Here is a 16,668-nt window from a genome sequence, read left to right on the forward strand (position 1 = left end):
TCCAACGTATTCATCTTTTGGTAGCTTTTGTCTTATAGCTCCTCAACACAGTTTTCAGTATCTTGTTAGAAGTACATCTAAATTACCTCCAATAATAAATACTTCTATATTTTAATTTTCAATCATGACTTCTTCCTGCTTCCTTTGAATTCTTTCATGTACCTGCAGATTTTATATTTCTAATATTCACAAAACCTTATTTTAGCACCATGTGCTTTATCAGAATTGAAAAGCACATTTAAAAATTTTGTTTCACTTCTACTGTATGCATACACAACTTATCCCATTTATTAGTTACACATAGATGTTCTAGTAAAAAAAAAATTCTTTAAAATGAACATTTTAAAAGGTGGGCTCAGGCTGAATGGAACACAGGAAGAAGGCTATGTATAATTAAAAAAGGAAATAAGACTAGGACTGGAGGGAAAAATAGTGAGGAATAGACAGAAGGGACAAAGAATTGAAGTCAAATGGCAAAAGACAAATTTTGAAGGAAAAGAAAGGGAGCTTGGGCTCACAAGAATATTTTTTTCCTCCAAGAGCTAAAGAGAAACACGAAATCCCACACTGCATCATTCTACTACCATCACACTCCCTGCTGCCATACTTTTAGGTCAATTACATGAAAAAACAGTAACGCTCAGGACACAAATGACATCCTTCAAGCAGTTACTTGGTAGGGATCTGTGTGATGGACATAAAACGTTCCAACCCTGCCAACGGTGCAAGCAAACATCAATATAACGGTACTTATCTTTTGCTTTTTGGCAATGTAAGCATTACGCTTAAAATATGCTTATTAAAAAAAATGTTGCATTGTCAAAAGTTCTCAGAAGTAAGTAAGCACCAGAATTATTCAGTTTGCCTCCATAACCTTAATTCACTCTCATGTATTTATATGCATATATATCTATTAAAATAGTTCATGTTCATGTAAATGACAAGATAACTTTATCCTTGGGCTGCTCAGGTGTGTAGGAAACAAAGCCTCTCTAAGTTGTCTCATTCGCAATTTAAAAGGGAAATACTAACAGCCCTTGCTTTGCAGGAAAGAGGGTATCAATCAAAAAAACAAATGAAGTTTGACACCATAGAAACCAACAGGGAAAATGACATAATCTTTCATTGTTTGCATTTCTTGTCATAGGTGCTCATGTGAAACAAAAACACCAACTCATCTCCCAGAGAAACCGAACAACAAAATCCATGAAATAATCTGCATATTAACACACACACAGATGAAGACCGTATTAAGACCACTTAGGGCAAGACTAGTTTTAATCTCTTTTAACTACAAAGTGCTTGATGCTGGGACTTTTAAACTAATGGGTCTTTGAGCAACTAAAATTAGTCGGTGAAATACAATGCATAACTCCTTGTCACTAAATCAAAGTTCATTCTATGCCTTGTTGCTTATGATGACTGAAATATGCATTTGCTGAAGCATTTTACCCAGTGTAATCAAAGCCATTCACACAAACTCTAGAAAATTGCTTTTGGAAGTAAAGGGACTACTTCTCAGATCATCTTCAAAATAACACACCCACTACTTCTACAAAATACCAGCTAGTACTCAGGACTTTGTATCTTCAAAACACTGTAAAAAGTGAAAAAAGAAATAGCATGGAAAACAGCATTTGGGTCTAGTGTATCACAGCTTTACACAGGAAGTGTACTTTTCTTGAAACACAGTATTTTGCATGTAAAAGACAGTACCTAGTAGTTACATTATGATTTAACAACTAGCATGATTTCCTATTTTTTTTAATTCAGAGATACCAATGCTCTTCAAAAATATGATTTAATCCTCACTTTCCCTTCCAGGCTGTTGAAAAATATTGTTTAATCTTTACCTTTAAAGGCTTGGAAGAGAAAGTGAGGATTAAATCATAATTTTGAAAGTAGGCACACTGTATACCACTTAAGCCGACAGACAAAATGAAAAAGAAATTAAGAAAAACACCCAACGTTTCAAAGGAAGTTTAAGGAAGGAGAGTTAAAAAATGCCTAGCATGGCGACACAGGAGTAACACATATTTTAATTTTCATTTAGAGCAAATCATGTGTTTTCCAACTGAATTTACAAGAAAAAAAACCAACTGGCTTACAATACACTACAATATCCTTTTTGGCAAGCATATCAATGTGGCAGCTACGCTAATTCAGTCTATAAAACCTCTAAAGTTCCCAAAACAGACAAAGAGTTTGTACCATTGTTCTGGAGTTCCGATGACCTTTATAAACCATCTTTATTAAGGGACGTCTAATATTCAGCGTTTCCAGTTCTTCCATTTCTTTTCTTTCTTTCCTCCTTCTGAAGAGCTCCTGAATGCGGGCAACAGCAGATCGTCTACAAATTGCAAAGAGAATGCTACTAAGATTTCATCTCTAAACACTTGAAATGGGCTATCAAAAAAGACCATAAAATAGTAATTAGGCACTCAAACACACTCTCCATAAGTTTGCAACAGACATCAAATCCCAAATGTAAAATTACAGACTTTTATTTTTTCATCCTGGCTTAGAACAAGAATAGCATGCAAGACAGTGGAATGTCAAGTGATGCAATATTTTATTCCCTCTCTGAAGAATGAACTTCAGTTGTTGGCAAAATTCACATGCTATTTTATTCTTCAGTGCTAGAGATATCCTCCACCCATAACGAGGCAGCAAAATTCTGAAGTGAAAAATCTATGCTAAAACAGTGGCTTTTGAAATTTAAAAAGTTATTCCCAACCTAGTGCACCCTCCAGCATGATTTGTTTTTTCCCCGAAATTTGGTTAAATGTATTTCTCTTCGCTATTTCTGCATGACAATACTCCAGATTTAGACAGCTTTAAAAGAGCTCCTATTAAGGAAAGAGATTATTTGAGTAGCAACTGTCCTATATGTTAACAGTAAGGTACACAGCAGAAGATTTCCTAGAATATCAGAAAAAAAGAGCTCAATTACGTATTTTTTTTTGTGAACGTCTAATTCCAGGAATCTACTTTTTGATTAAACTGTGTAAAGAACTTGGTGATGATTTTTCCCTGTTTACCTCTAAGTTTGCACACCCCATAATTCCAGCTACAAGAAAACTGTCACATCTTATATTTCACATCGGAGTTGCTATTAGCTTCGAGGTCCTGAACAGAATCCAGGGGGAAAGTCACTCTCAAGAAAGAGCAGGTACAGATTTTAGCAGAATGCAAAGAGTCAAATTATTACAGGAATTTATATGTTCCTGAAAAGCAAACCAAGCCAGAATTGATTAGCTTTGCAACCTCAGTACACTGCTACCAGAAAGCTAGTAACCCGCATTTTCCCCACAAGTAACGTGCTATGGTGCTTTAGTCACTGTTCCTGAAGCCTCTGCCAACAAGCCCTCTTTTACAGAAAATCCCCACCAGATTTCTCTCGTAACTAATTTTCCCAGCCAGTGGTCTGCTTATTTTTTTGTTTCATTTTTGTCATAGGAGAAAGTTGGACTAAAAAAATTAAGGCAGAGTAAGAGTTATCCTATAGCTAGGCAAAGAAGGAAAATGGATGCAAGTAATGAGTTGATAATATAGATTATTAAAAACCCCGCCACAACACAAAAAATACCACCACCACCAACTGTCCTACTAAAACAGATCATCTGATATAGCTAAGCTTTTAAAAGATACTTTAATACTTATTTTTTATAGGAACTAGAAGATATTAGTAAGCACTAGCCAATAGATCCACTTAACATTGGACTAATTATTATAATACGGTTCTTAGAAGTTTGTTTAGCAAACAATTCCAGGAAAAAAATGGTCTATTACTACGTCCTTTGTGAGAGTCTTCTATCTCCCCCAAAATCTCATATCCAAGCAAATTTCTAGTTCCTCCTTCTTATACTACACTAAATAAATACATTGCATTTGTTAGTTAGTCCTTACAATACAGGGAATCTCAACTTTAATCTTCCACACAGTCAGGAAGAGTGTTCTTCAAAATGTCTTCATGGAGGGGGAAAAAAATAAAGCCCATGTTCTTCACCTAGTGTGCTTTAAAGATCTCAGAATTATTCTCCTCACTAGTCTACTTTTACATCAGGAGTATCATGTATAATGGGCTACACAGAACCCAGAAACTTTAAATAATTATTTGTACATTTTGGGGTTTGTACTTGTTTTTAAAAAAAGACTAGTTTTGTGTTAGAATGTAAAAGCAAGAATCATGTAATAACAACCACTCTGCTACCAACTCCACCAGTGATCACGCAGCTTTGGAAACAGCACACACAGCTCTTCAGCACAGTAAAATCCTTTTGGTTTCAGAAACACGTCTGCTAGCCTTAAAGCTATCATTTACTATAACTGCTATTTGTATTTCTGGTGTATTTATCAACATTAATTCATTAAAAGATGTGCAGTGAAAAAGCTGAGAAGTTAAATGTCATTAGGACTGACAAAGCAGTAGACTTGTCCTGCTCTTTTAGAAAGTTACTTTCCAGATGGCAATAACAAATCATGGGATTAGAAGATGGTATTACAGTAACTAACTTGTAACCCAAAGTAGTTTCTTGGATAATTTTTCATCTAAGCATCTTTACAATAATTTATCTCCTCCTTTAAATTCCCCTAGGCTTGAATATAGACATTACCCAAAAACCTCAAGCCTGTTCAGCAGTCAGAATCATGCGTTTTTAAATAAAAGCAGATGCACAGAAGCAACTTCTGGTAAAAACACCATCTTTCAACTAAATTAATTTCCTAATTTCAAATCCTGATTTTGTGTCTTATTTTAAAAGGCATGAATGGATTGATATTTAGTTATCTTATGAAGTCAACAATCATTTCAACAGGGAGAAGGAAGCCAAGTACACATGGCTATAACTGTGACACTGTTATCGAGCATTCTGGTAACCTACTGCTAAAAGCAGGAACTTGGCAGATGCAAGTCTTCTCCAGGAAAGATAAATATGAGTTCACTATAATAATATTTCAGAACAAGGAACACTACAGGAAAAAGGATTATGTCAGAGAGGTATTAATTTTCCTCCACTACAGATTTTCTGTACATTTTTAAAGTCACACACACACACACAAAATTTGAAAAATCTAACATAGTTCTCTTTGCTTTGTAATTTTAATTTGTATTTGTGATAAGCAATTCCTGCCTGTGCCAATATAAACTTAGATAGTAGCCTAATCACTTGGAGCATCAGTAAACACAGAAGCACACTGTCCAATTGATACCGTTCCGAAGTTCAGCCTAAGCTGAGCCTGACTGGGAGCCGCTGCTTCCCTTCCAAATCGTGCCCTCTTCCAAGCACAACATGTCAGTAAATGAAATTTATGCACGTGGTGTTGGCACTCCTCAAGCAACTCCACCAATTAATACAATTGTATTAGGTATTCACATTCAGGCATCAAATAACGAAGCTGTCTGAGAAACGCTGGATATAGATTAATCTTATTTATTTTACAGTACGGAAACCATTAGGTCTTGTAAAGACAACGAAACTGAACTTTGTGTAGTTGTGCCCTTACATTGTAGGCAGTACTCTGCCTTCAGAATACTTTAGTACTACTGTCTGATCTGCATGTATAAAGTCTTTTTAATTGTATTTTGCCAAATTTTGTGGTACTTTAGTGCAGTATCTTACAATAAGGCATGTATGTGTCGTCTCAGTAAGATCCAGCCCAAGATGATGTACGGTACTTTCCTTACTCCAATGAAGGCCTTGTGGAAAGATAATTTTTAAACATTACTTCTAAAAGTAAGAATATAGACGTGAACTATATCACAACTTTTTCACTTATGATCAGCTAGGTCTGAAGTCTTCAGTGTCGATTGTTGTAAACATTAATTACCAAAAGCCTGTTTAATTTAAAGTCTAGACATGTGGAACATGGATTTAGAAGGGAAGCCATTATATTCTTTCAATTAAACATAGATTCAAAATACAAACCCCAAAACCATGAAACTTCTGTGATGCAGTCTGATCCTAAGCTATGTATAACACATAGAAAGAAATGAAAAAAAATGTGAACATGTAAATTAGGCCTAAAAAAATAAACAAACCAAAAAAATGTTTTTCAAAAGGGAGAAAGCAGAGCAATCATTCACGAGCTGAGTCCGTAAACAATCTACAGGAATTTTGCTACCAATCTACAGGAATTTTGCTACAAACTTCGTTCCACTAGAGGTCCAGATGTAGTAGATGCCATAAAATTAATCTGGGACCCTAGATAACCCTGCTTCTTCAAAACACCATTATCGCAGACCGACTGCCTCCTGCGCACGGCTGCAGCAGCTGGCTGTAAAGCTCATGTGTACTTGCTTCTGTTTTCCACCCCTCGCCTCAGCTCTGTATTGAGTGCTGAGCTCAGTATTGATTCCCCCAGTATTAGAGATTTTTGTCACTTCTGCAGTTTCCAAATTTACTTACACAAACATTGTCTTGCTTTGCTAAGTACCATAAACCCTGGTTCCTTCTCTTCTGTTCTTCCAAATCAAGATTTCAATCTCCCTTTTGTTGCCATCTTCTCATTTGAACTATTTTCCATATACAAAGGAGCTGCAGGGAACCCATGGCTTATAACCATTAATTTAAAACCTGTTTCTCTGATGCCTTATGGCAATTTCTTTGTTGACCGTGTAGAGGAATCCTCCTGCTAGCTGCCATTCTCCTGCGCAAGAACTCCAACTGCCTGCTTTAACAAGGTGGCTGTCAATCACCAAAGTCAAATCTGGCTCAGGAAGGTGACTAGTTATCAAGCGGTTTTACTAGTCTTTACCTCAACTCACAAATTCTCTCACTATTTTACCCTTCTGATTTTATTCCCCCATCCCCCTGGGGGAGAGTGAGGGAGCAGCTGTGTGGGGCTCAGCTGCCTGCCAGGGTTAACCCACAATTACCATATTCAAATAGATCCTTTTTCTAAACAGTGGAATTTAGTTATATTTCTGATTTTAATTGCCAAGTAAACGTGCTCCTTTAGAAGCCTCTGAACCTATGCAAGAGATTTACTACTGCTGTCAAAATCCAAGCATTAATATAGCTCAAAACCAAGGGTAAAACCATCATGTTAACAGCACGTTGACTCTACCCTAAAGTCAGAGTTGTTTTACAGCTGATCTTATAAAAATAAATGTATACCATAATGCACTCCTAAGTCATTTCCTGCACTTGCAACACAATCAATGTTCCAATTACTCTCAGCTACATTTTAAACGTTTACCTGATATACTGCAGAATGACAATGAAAAATCAAAGAAAAATATATCAGTAAAAAAGCTTTTTTATTAAATTTACAGCAATAGGAAACAAATATTCCCATGGGCTGTGCTGAAGAGCTACAGTACACAGATTCCTGAACCTTTAAGAAAGCTGCCAAGTTAAATCCATGTATTCCAGCTGCAGCTAAGATTGGACTATAAGACAAAGAAATACACATCTATGCTATTTTCCTGTAGACATTTAAAATATACAACTCGGGCTAAGCCATTTATGAAACTACATCCAGAGTCTTCTTTCCAGCCACACAAAGCCAAGACGTTAATTTTCACCATTAGTATTATTTTGTGCCATTTCCCATATATATAGCCTTTGGCATTAAATCACAGTAGATGGCTTCTCTCTCTTACAGCGTGTGGCCAAACACAATTGCCCAAATTGCCTTATATATTCTTACAATTAATTCACTCAAGTATTTCAGTGAGGATGATCAGATTAAGTGCCTTTTTAAATTAACTTCATTAAAAGAAATATCGTATATGATTTAGTGTGTATCTTGCTAAATATGTATTATCAAACATAGCTTTAATAATTATGCTCAGTTCCATAACCTTGTTCAGGTAAAAAATATGAATGCTCTTTGATACATGTATTCTTATATTTTTGTCCAGAACTGAGTGTTCTCTCCTATGAGACAAAGCAAGTCAGCAGTGGCACATGCAAATATAACGTGTTCCTTAGCAGTTGAGTAAGAAAAGGTATTTGCTTTTCACAAACTACACACTTGTCAAGTTTCATTAATTTCTATGGCACACAGTAACAAGGTTAATAGTTTGTTAAATGTATACATTGACACTTCTTTTCAATTTCCATGCAATACATGCAACTAAATATAACTCAAGCAATATGCTCTGCAATTCATAGCATTTAAAGTACAGCAATTTTAAAAATGCCAGTTAGATATGAAAAACAAGAACCTGATAAATCCATTATACGGCAATAAAAAGGAGGAGGGGGGAAGAAAATGATTAATTACCTCATTATTCTATCACCTATTGCTGTTCCTCTGATATTATATCTAGTAAAGGGAATAACAACTGAAGTCATTCAAAAATGCTGGGTATCATGTTTTTAAAAGGTTAGCATCTATTACAACATGTGCTCTACATATTCCAGCTGAGAAGACTCCTTCTCAATGTGTTATTGTATGAGACTACTTTGGTTTCAGCAAAAAGAGTATTCAGATTACATAACAATACACAAAGCTGGTCTTAAAAAAACGCACTAATTCTTCATATATCATAGCAGAAGTGGAAGTAGCTGCATAACCTTTTCCATTTCATGTTGATATTTGTTTGAAATTTTAACCTACTAGGTTTAACATATTCTAGGCTTAGCCTCTGCTCAGAGAGCCTCTGAGTCTCTCAAAGTCCAAACAAAATTTATTCAGTCATTTAAGTAGGAAAGCAGCCCTCAGGGAGTTGTTTTGACTAATTTGTGAAAATTAAGATCAATCCATTAAAAACTGCACCCTGTGCATGAAGAACACCCATTTTGCCTAGATTTCCCCCCCCCAACAGATTATGAAGTGCAGTGCTAATGGCAAGCCGTAACTCATCTCTGTTCCAACTAAATTTGCTGGACTTAGTAAGTTTTAAAGAAGATATGCTACATGCATACTGTGAGACTTAAAAGCCTGCATATCTCCTCATATATATAAGAGAAAGGATCTTTTCCTGTGGATTCCCTAAAATGCCCACGAGTTTATTTTTTCTGTTGAGTTTCTAGCTAAACCACTCTGCTGTACAAAATGTTTAATTTTTTCTTTAATTTAGAAATATTCTGTGCAGTTCCTTACACATTTTGTTAAAAAGAGCAGGTACTGCCTAGCCAAATGACTACAAAAAATTAGCTAACTATATAGCTTCTTCTAGTCACTGATCTTTACCACCCCTCTAAGTGATGCTCGGTGGCTACCGAAATGCTACAAAAAAGTTAAATGTCACATTCTCAATTATTTCTTTCAAAGAAATATCCTTCTGCATCAAAACTACTCCTACCTGATTCCTAGTCAACATTCAGCTGACTTAGCCAATTTATCAGTGGAAGGATCATGTTATTTCTACACATTTTACTGCTACTGTTCTAAGTCCTTTTCAAAATAGTAAAGCATGTACAAATTTCGTGTTTCCATATCTGGTGCATAGTCTTTCCTGACAGTTCAACATCTGGCTAGTTGGTGATAAACTGTCTGTCCTCGTGGTGTTTTGAGATTTATAAACAGCTGCAAAAAGAGATTACACTCCTTGTATCTGCTCTTATAGATTTAAGAGAGAGAAAGACTCAATCCTCAGTCTGAAAATATTAAAAGTTGAATTTGTACCCAAACAGAAGTCAAACAATGGAAGCTGTGTAAACATTGCATTTGCAAAATGGAAAACATTCTATTCATAAAATTGAAATCTACTTCCATCTTAGAAAACTCAAGTGAGATCAGAGAAGTTGAAGCAGCAGGAGGTTCTCCATTTATTCAACTGCGGGTACTGTCATCAGAACTATCAAAGGGGTATTTCTGTCACTTCTTTTCCTTAATAACAAGTTTAAGATGATGATTTCAGAGTACAGAATTGGAAGTCTACCCTTCCTTTCTCGGTGGACAAAATGGTACTTTATGGTGGGAAAATGACTCAGACAATTTTATCTTCATTTCCTCAACTGCTGGAGTTTCTCCTCAATATAAACAACTGCTAGTTATTAGGTATATAAAAATAGAACCTAGAGACTTGAAATTGGTTGTAGATAAAACTAGCCATGTTATGTACTAGAAAAGCTTTTTAGTGAAACAGCTTTTAGCATTCTGTTTCACAAGGCTACAGCCTCTCTTTTCATCCTAGAAACAAGTTAGAAAATTTTTTTACAACTACACACATAAAACAGGCTCCCAGAAGGTATGTTACTGCAGGCTAGCCTTACAGCCTCCTCCAGAAAGGAGGGGGAAAAAAAAAAAGCGCCACACCTCAAACAAAAAAACCCAAAGCAACTCCCTACTAGATACTCTAGAGAAAGAAAAATCTAGTTTATTACTTTATATTAATGCCATTATTTATTTTATAGGATGACACACTGGAAACTAAATTATTAGATAAACTTGAAAAAAATGAGATTTAGTAAAGAAATTGTTAGGTAACGTGATTTACTAAGCGAGAAAAGAGAAAACATAAGCCTATGGGAAGTATACTGGTGGAGTTAATCACCAGTCTTGCAGGCAGTTTTATTTAATAAATTGCTAATTGTCTTTGAGCAAAATGTAGGAATGTATTCATGCAGTGCACTGAGGGCATGAGGTTGGGTAAACTTTATGAATATGGGGCGACTGTAAGACCTTGAGAGAAAGAGGTGGGTAGAAATTCAGTAGTATAAAATCGACAAGTCTTACACTTCTGAGCTTCCTTCTGGTGAAAGATAAGAACACATTAATTAGAAATTACAAAGTAGGAAAGACTTCCCTGTACTAACTGACCTTGTGTCTGACCACAAGCCACCACTGCAAGACAGCCATAAGCAAGAGAGAAGGATGTAACTATAGCTGACTTGGGTCGCAGAGAACCTTCTCTAGGCCAAGAGTAATACTTATACTGTTAATCCTAGAAGAGTCCAAACAGTGCAGCATGCCTAATTCTGGTCTGCCAGCTTCTGGAAAGAAGTAGAACATGGAGAAGCATGGACAGGAACCAGCATGATGGTAGGAAACCCATAAATTTTTACTGCTAAGAGTGAGACAAAAGCTGGAAACAGACAGGATGAACATCATTCAAATGTACGCACTGGGCACGAAAAACCTGTTTCACACAATACAAAATCACTGATTTTAGTCAATTTATACCCATTAGAGCAGCAATTTTTTGAAGTAGCTTCCTACCAGTTAAGGGGCCAGGGGTATTTTATATAAATTCCCTCAATTTATGATATATAAATACTAAAAGAATCTGCAGCTAGTCTTTAAGACAACAAGTGCCTGCTTTCTGGAAATCCAGATTCCTTGGAGCACTCATAGGATGTCTTCAGTAGCTCAGAGGGCATTTAGAAACTTCTAAAACCAGAAGAATAGTTGGGAAACACAATGTAAACATGTATCTGACTGCTCAGAAGTTAAACTAGAAAACTTCACTGCTTCAATATACACAAAAGCAGAAGAGGATAAATTTGTCAGGCATTAGACTTGAGTAATGAAATCTTGGAAGCAGTCCTAAAGCAGTATTGGCTACACAGCAACTTTTGACAGATTTTATCTGAGGGAAGAATAAGGGAGCAGGGAGTTGCATAAAGAATTTTAATTATATCACTAATTTAATTGAATCATCTTTCTTATTTGATAAAATTCAAATTGCTACAGGAAGAAATCTTGCTGCACACAAAGAAGGAAAAGAAGCGTGTCAGGTGAACTGTATATATTCATACTAGTGGGAAATTGTAACAGCTATATGATACCTGGAAGCGTCATTCTTGTTACATCACTACAAAAGCTATTACATCCTAGAGGCAACACAAAGATGCATGAAGAGAAGCTAAGAATCCTGCTTGGAAACAGAAATGGGATTAAAATTGCAGGGCTTTTCACAGCTTGCTCTTCACTAGGTTGTAATGAACATTGGCTCTGCAGTGGAAACTATTTCTGCCATTAGATATTGCATGGAAAGTTAATGAATTAAGAATCTGTATATATTGGCTTCTTCAAAAGATGTGTCACTTAGTGAGAGTTACTCATGCCGTGTAATAAGCAACCACTGACTATTTTGTAACTCTTGACAATGTGGTGGCGGCTTATGACTTTTTTTTTAACTGCAAATTATTCAAATCCTTTTCTATACACAACTATTACATTATTTCCGATTTCATAATGAATACATATTGCAATGGTTCCTGTAAAGGATTTGCATTGCTAGCATATGAAATTAATGGCAAGGCAATGCTGCCTTTGAACAGAATAGGAGTAAAGCTAAGGCATCCAACACTAGGTTACATAACATTTAAAACACATAAAAAAGGTATTTTCTTAATTTAACAGTAGAAATGTTGCTTAAAGCTCTTTGAAAGTCCAAGAATTGAAATTAGTAAACAAAAGTATTGCAAGTACTAAACCAGCAATATCAAATGGCGGGGTAAGTTCACCGAATGATCAAAAAAGTATGTACAGCTGTTTATATTTTACAAGAAAAAAACACACAGAAGTTAATGTGTCTTTAATGATGACTAGTAATGTACCTTTTTTTACTGCCATACATACTGATATTCAATAACTAACAAAAGGAGAACGATTAGAGTTTTTCCTTCAGTGAAAAAGAATGAACAACTGAACACATCAGTTTTAATGTATATACTACAGACAAACACAACACTGCTGAACAAGAAGAGTTAGAAGCTCTTGCTTTGCCAAAGTAAGAACACCTAAACTATAGTTGAAAAAAAATGTAGGTCCCTCTACACAAATTCATCAGCTTTCTCTACTACAAGGAAAATAAAAAATGAACCACAAATATTTAGCACTGGGGTATTCAGTAGGCAAGAAGTAAGCACAGGCCGTAGACGTTTGCCTGACTGGGAGGCAAAATACAGCTATACATATATAGCTATATAAATATAACTATCTTACATATATGCAGATTAGACTCAGTCATCAAGCTCTTGGCTAGCTGTCACAGAACAACTTAAGTTAATCAAGGATATGAGGCATGGGTTTCCAGATCTTCCATTTAAAAAAAAAAAAAAAAAAAAAAACAAAAACACACAAAAAACCCCCTGCCAAACAATAGCAAAGATGTGTATTCTCCTAACCTGTGTCCTGGTCCTCCTCGATACCTTGCCCCTGGGATCAGAACAGGATCATCATCACTATCATCCGTTTCCTGGAGAGCTGAAGTCCTGGTAGAGGACTCGTCTGGAGTTGGAAGCCCTGAGGATTCTGGGTGTGGCTGAGGTTCATCGTTTGCAGCAAGCGAGTTGGCAGTGGATTCAATATTTTGACTTGAAATTTCTTGATTTGCACTTTTTTCACAGGAGGCTTCTACCTCTACATTTCCAGAGACAGTGTCAACACTGGGGCTATTTTTTTCTGGTTCGATTCCAGAATGCTCAGGATCAGGTTTGTCTGACACAGCTAACAGAACATATTGAAGAAAATAAGTTACAGCACTAATGAATATAGTCTATTTTAGAAGACATTATAAATGGTCACAGAAGTTAAATTATGCATAATCAGCTTATATTGTAAGTTTAGTTTTGCACTCTATTTCTTCACACAACTGTATTTGAAAGAGTACAGATACGTACTTGCTTCTGTCGTCTCTACAGCATCATCTGTGGTTTTCAGTTCTTCAGCACTTGCGTCTTCCTTGTGATATTCATCAGGAACTCCTGTGTTAAAACAACTTGATATTAAATCACATGATTTCATTTAGACACATATCTATAATATAAGCAAGTGTAAACAATACTAGCACTCCTAAATCAAGTCAATCAAAGCAATCCACTCCAAAGTCCATGTCACTTTACTAAAATCTCAGATACTAATCCCATAAAAGTCAGTATATATAAACCTATCTAGTTGCTCAGGTCAATAGGCTACAAAAGAAAGAAAGAATTTCTTTTGTGTTCTTTAATATACTTAATATCCTATGCTGAGAATTTTAGCTGAAAAAATAGCATTAATATTCTTGAAATAGATGATGATTTACTGAAAGCTATTTTTTCTCAATACAGAAATTAAGTTATCCCTCTCTTAAAAGCAATTAAAAAATATCTGGAAGCAGTCATTTGACTTGACTGCCCCTTTGGCAATGAATTGAGCAAAAAACCCACATGTAATAGAATACAGTGAAAGCTTGCGATAAATGTAACAAAATACCACTGCAAAGGGCAGTTGTTCTATTTTTCGATACAAATATCCTTAAGAAAAAAGAATAAGAGTTTTAGAACTAAAGACAGGGTAAGTTAATTTTGTTTATATTTATCTGCAACTATCCCAGGTTGGTAAAAAAATTCACGTTTTATTATGGCGGTATTCTGCCTTCACAAGCACGTCTATGAGACTCGCACTGTGTTCAATGGTAGCCATGAACAAACAAGAGCAGAATTTTTACCTTAACATTACAGAAATAACACTGTATCTTACTTGTGTCCTCATCTTCAGGCCCTGACTCTTCTGAGGCTTTTGTTTTTACAGAGTCTTCTTGGCCTTCAGCTTTGCAATGACTTCCACTCCCTCTAGAGCTTGAATTTGTGCTGCTCCTGGCAAAATAACACATTACATTTTTTTAAAAAAATAATACAAATATATAAGATCATTGCAATAACACAGCCTGACCATCATCATCTTTCTCACAGCAATCTCATAATTCAAAAGCTCCTGGCAGCAGTTATAACAACCTTCACAGCAATTTCAAAATTCTCATTTATTGTGTCCATTGCCACTCATCCCACACTATTCCTCTCTATCACAGAATGCTGTTCTATCCTATTTTTTTTATTTAAACTTTAAATGATTTCTTCATTGCTTTTCAAAATACTGTGACAACTCAAAAGGATTTGCTCTCTCACTACACATTTTTTTACGTGTAGAAATAAACAGAGAGCTTATTAAAGGTATCAATAGCTGTCAGTTGAGCACTAACACATAATTTTATGCCATCAAATTAAAAACCTGATTCAGACAAGATTCTCCAGGCTCTTCACCATTAACTACCATTCTTGTACCTTTTGAGGCATGGACCTCTGCTGGTTTTCAGTCCTCAAAGTTTTGGTATTTCTCAAGACTTACTATAAGTTGCTACTTAAGATTTACCCCTCCATTCATGTTTAGATAATTACTATGGAACACCAACTTCTGTTTACAGTAAGGAAAGTTCTTCCTCAGGAAATACGTAACACTGTTTTTCTAAATGTCATCAAAATTTTTAGACGCTCTAGAAAAGACCTTATTTGAGGAAATGCAAAGCCTTGTTGCTGAGCTCTCCCATTCTCTCCTGTTCCTACATCTGTGTTGTCACCTCAAATTTAGGCAAATTGCGGGATGAGTTCAAGAATTACAAGCATGATTCTCAAGAACTTAGACTGCATTGTTACAAATATCTTCTTACCTGTGCATATTACTAATAAACTATTTTACATGCTACATTTCTAGAAGCAGTACAAATCACGCTTCACCTAGATTCTTGAGAACATAGTCTAGACTTCAGTACCTTTTATTTTTACATTGAATAAGACAGCTTTTACTCATGATGAGCAATGGTCTGCTTCACTGCTGTACAGGATTTGGAGTATGTAGAAAAATTTTGTTTGCCCTTACAGTATTTCTTCTAAATCAATGATTTTCAGCATTGTTTCTGAGTAGACAGACAAGAAGGGTACTTGGCAGATATCAAGTCAAGGACTTTTGCTATTTCATGGCTCATGATATAATCACTTTTACAAACAAATCACAGTCTAAGCGTAAGATTTTTTCTTTCTGACTCTTAGGAATCCACTTTCTACCTCAATGTTCACTGGTAATTTACAGTCATGTATTACTCGGCTTTAATTTTTACTTCCATTTTATTTTTCACACCAGTAGTTTCAAAAAGAGGTTCTTTTTGAGAAAAGAAAGTAACACCATGTGCTTTAACTACATGAAGCCCTACTATCTTGCTTCTATAGAAGATCTTCTGTTTCCCCAGTTCTCCCCATAACCCTTCTTTGAACCCTGCCAATTTGAATTAGTTTCCTCAAAAGCACAACAAAGATTGCACACAGCACTCTAAGTCACAAAGCAAAGCGAAGTTGAGCAGCAGTGCACCAGTAATTCTCATCCTTGGCTGAAGTCTCCCAGCTGCTGACATCTCAGATCATACTTGCCCTTCTAGTAGCTACATTATATTGAGAATGAGGCGACTGGTAGGCCCATGACTTCACTTCATTTTCACTGCACTTCCAACTTTCAGATTGCGTTTTTGCTATTAGTCCTCAGTTGCATCATTTTGATATACAGAACTGCATCCTACTTCTAGTGGGCACAATGTTTTTAGCTAGCCTCTGGACTGACAACACCTTGCAACTTCGTCCCGCTAGGAAACACTTCTTCCTCTCACCACTCACTACAAGAAGTCCATTAAGTTAGCTTACTACCATGTTCAGTTTCCTTACTGATCTCTCTCTCCCACCTTGAACAGAAGCCCAACATGCAGCAAAGTATAAAATACTTTCCGGAAATCCAGATAGTTGCTCTCAATTACATAACGTATTTTTCTAGAACCCATTATTCTATTCAAATAAAAGGTATTAAATCATGCAACATTCTAGTTCCCATAACTGTGGTTTATTTCCCATGTCCTGCTTGCTTTAATATGTCTTTCTATCAGAACTGTTCTAAAGCCTTTAATATTGCTACCATTAGTTTTAAAAGGATGTTAAGCCCTTTGTTCTCCTTTGGTATTACAATGGA

At 35.8% G+C, this 16,668-nt stretch overlaps 1 protein-coding gene across 1 annotated transcript in view; it reads right to left on the minus strand.

Moving 5' to 3' along the window:
• The window catches only part of DCAF6 (DDB1 and CUL4 associated factor 6), a gene marked incomplete at its 5' end in the record, with an annotated part of 72,135 nt that overhangs the window by 8,823 nt on the left and 46,644 nt on the right, over positions 1-16,668 (minus strand). The window contains 5 exons of the mRNA XM_009870868.1: positions 2,212-2,350; positions 8,233-8,274; positions 13,029-13,350; positions 13,524-13,607; positions 14,365-14,480. Of these exons, the coding sequence (XP_009869170.1) occupies positions 2,212-2,350; positions 8,233-8,274; positions 13,029-13,350; positions 13,524-13,607; positions 14,365-14,480 (703 nt within the window). The remainder of the gene's footprint in view (positions 1-2,211; positions 2,351-8,232; positions 8,275-13,028; positions 13,351-13,523; positions 13,608-14,364; positions 14,481-16,668) is intronic.

This window comes from Apaloderma vittatum, unplaced genomic scaffold, assembly GCF_000703405.1.
Source record: "Apaloderma vittatum isolate BGI_N311 unplaced genomic scaffold, ASM70340v1 scaffold10576, whole genome shotgun sequence".
NCBI lineage: Eukaryota > Metazoa > Chordata > Aves > Trogoniformes > Trogonidae > Apaloderma > Apaloderma vittatum.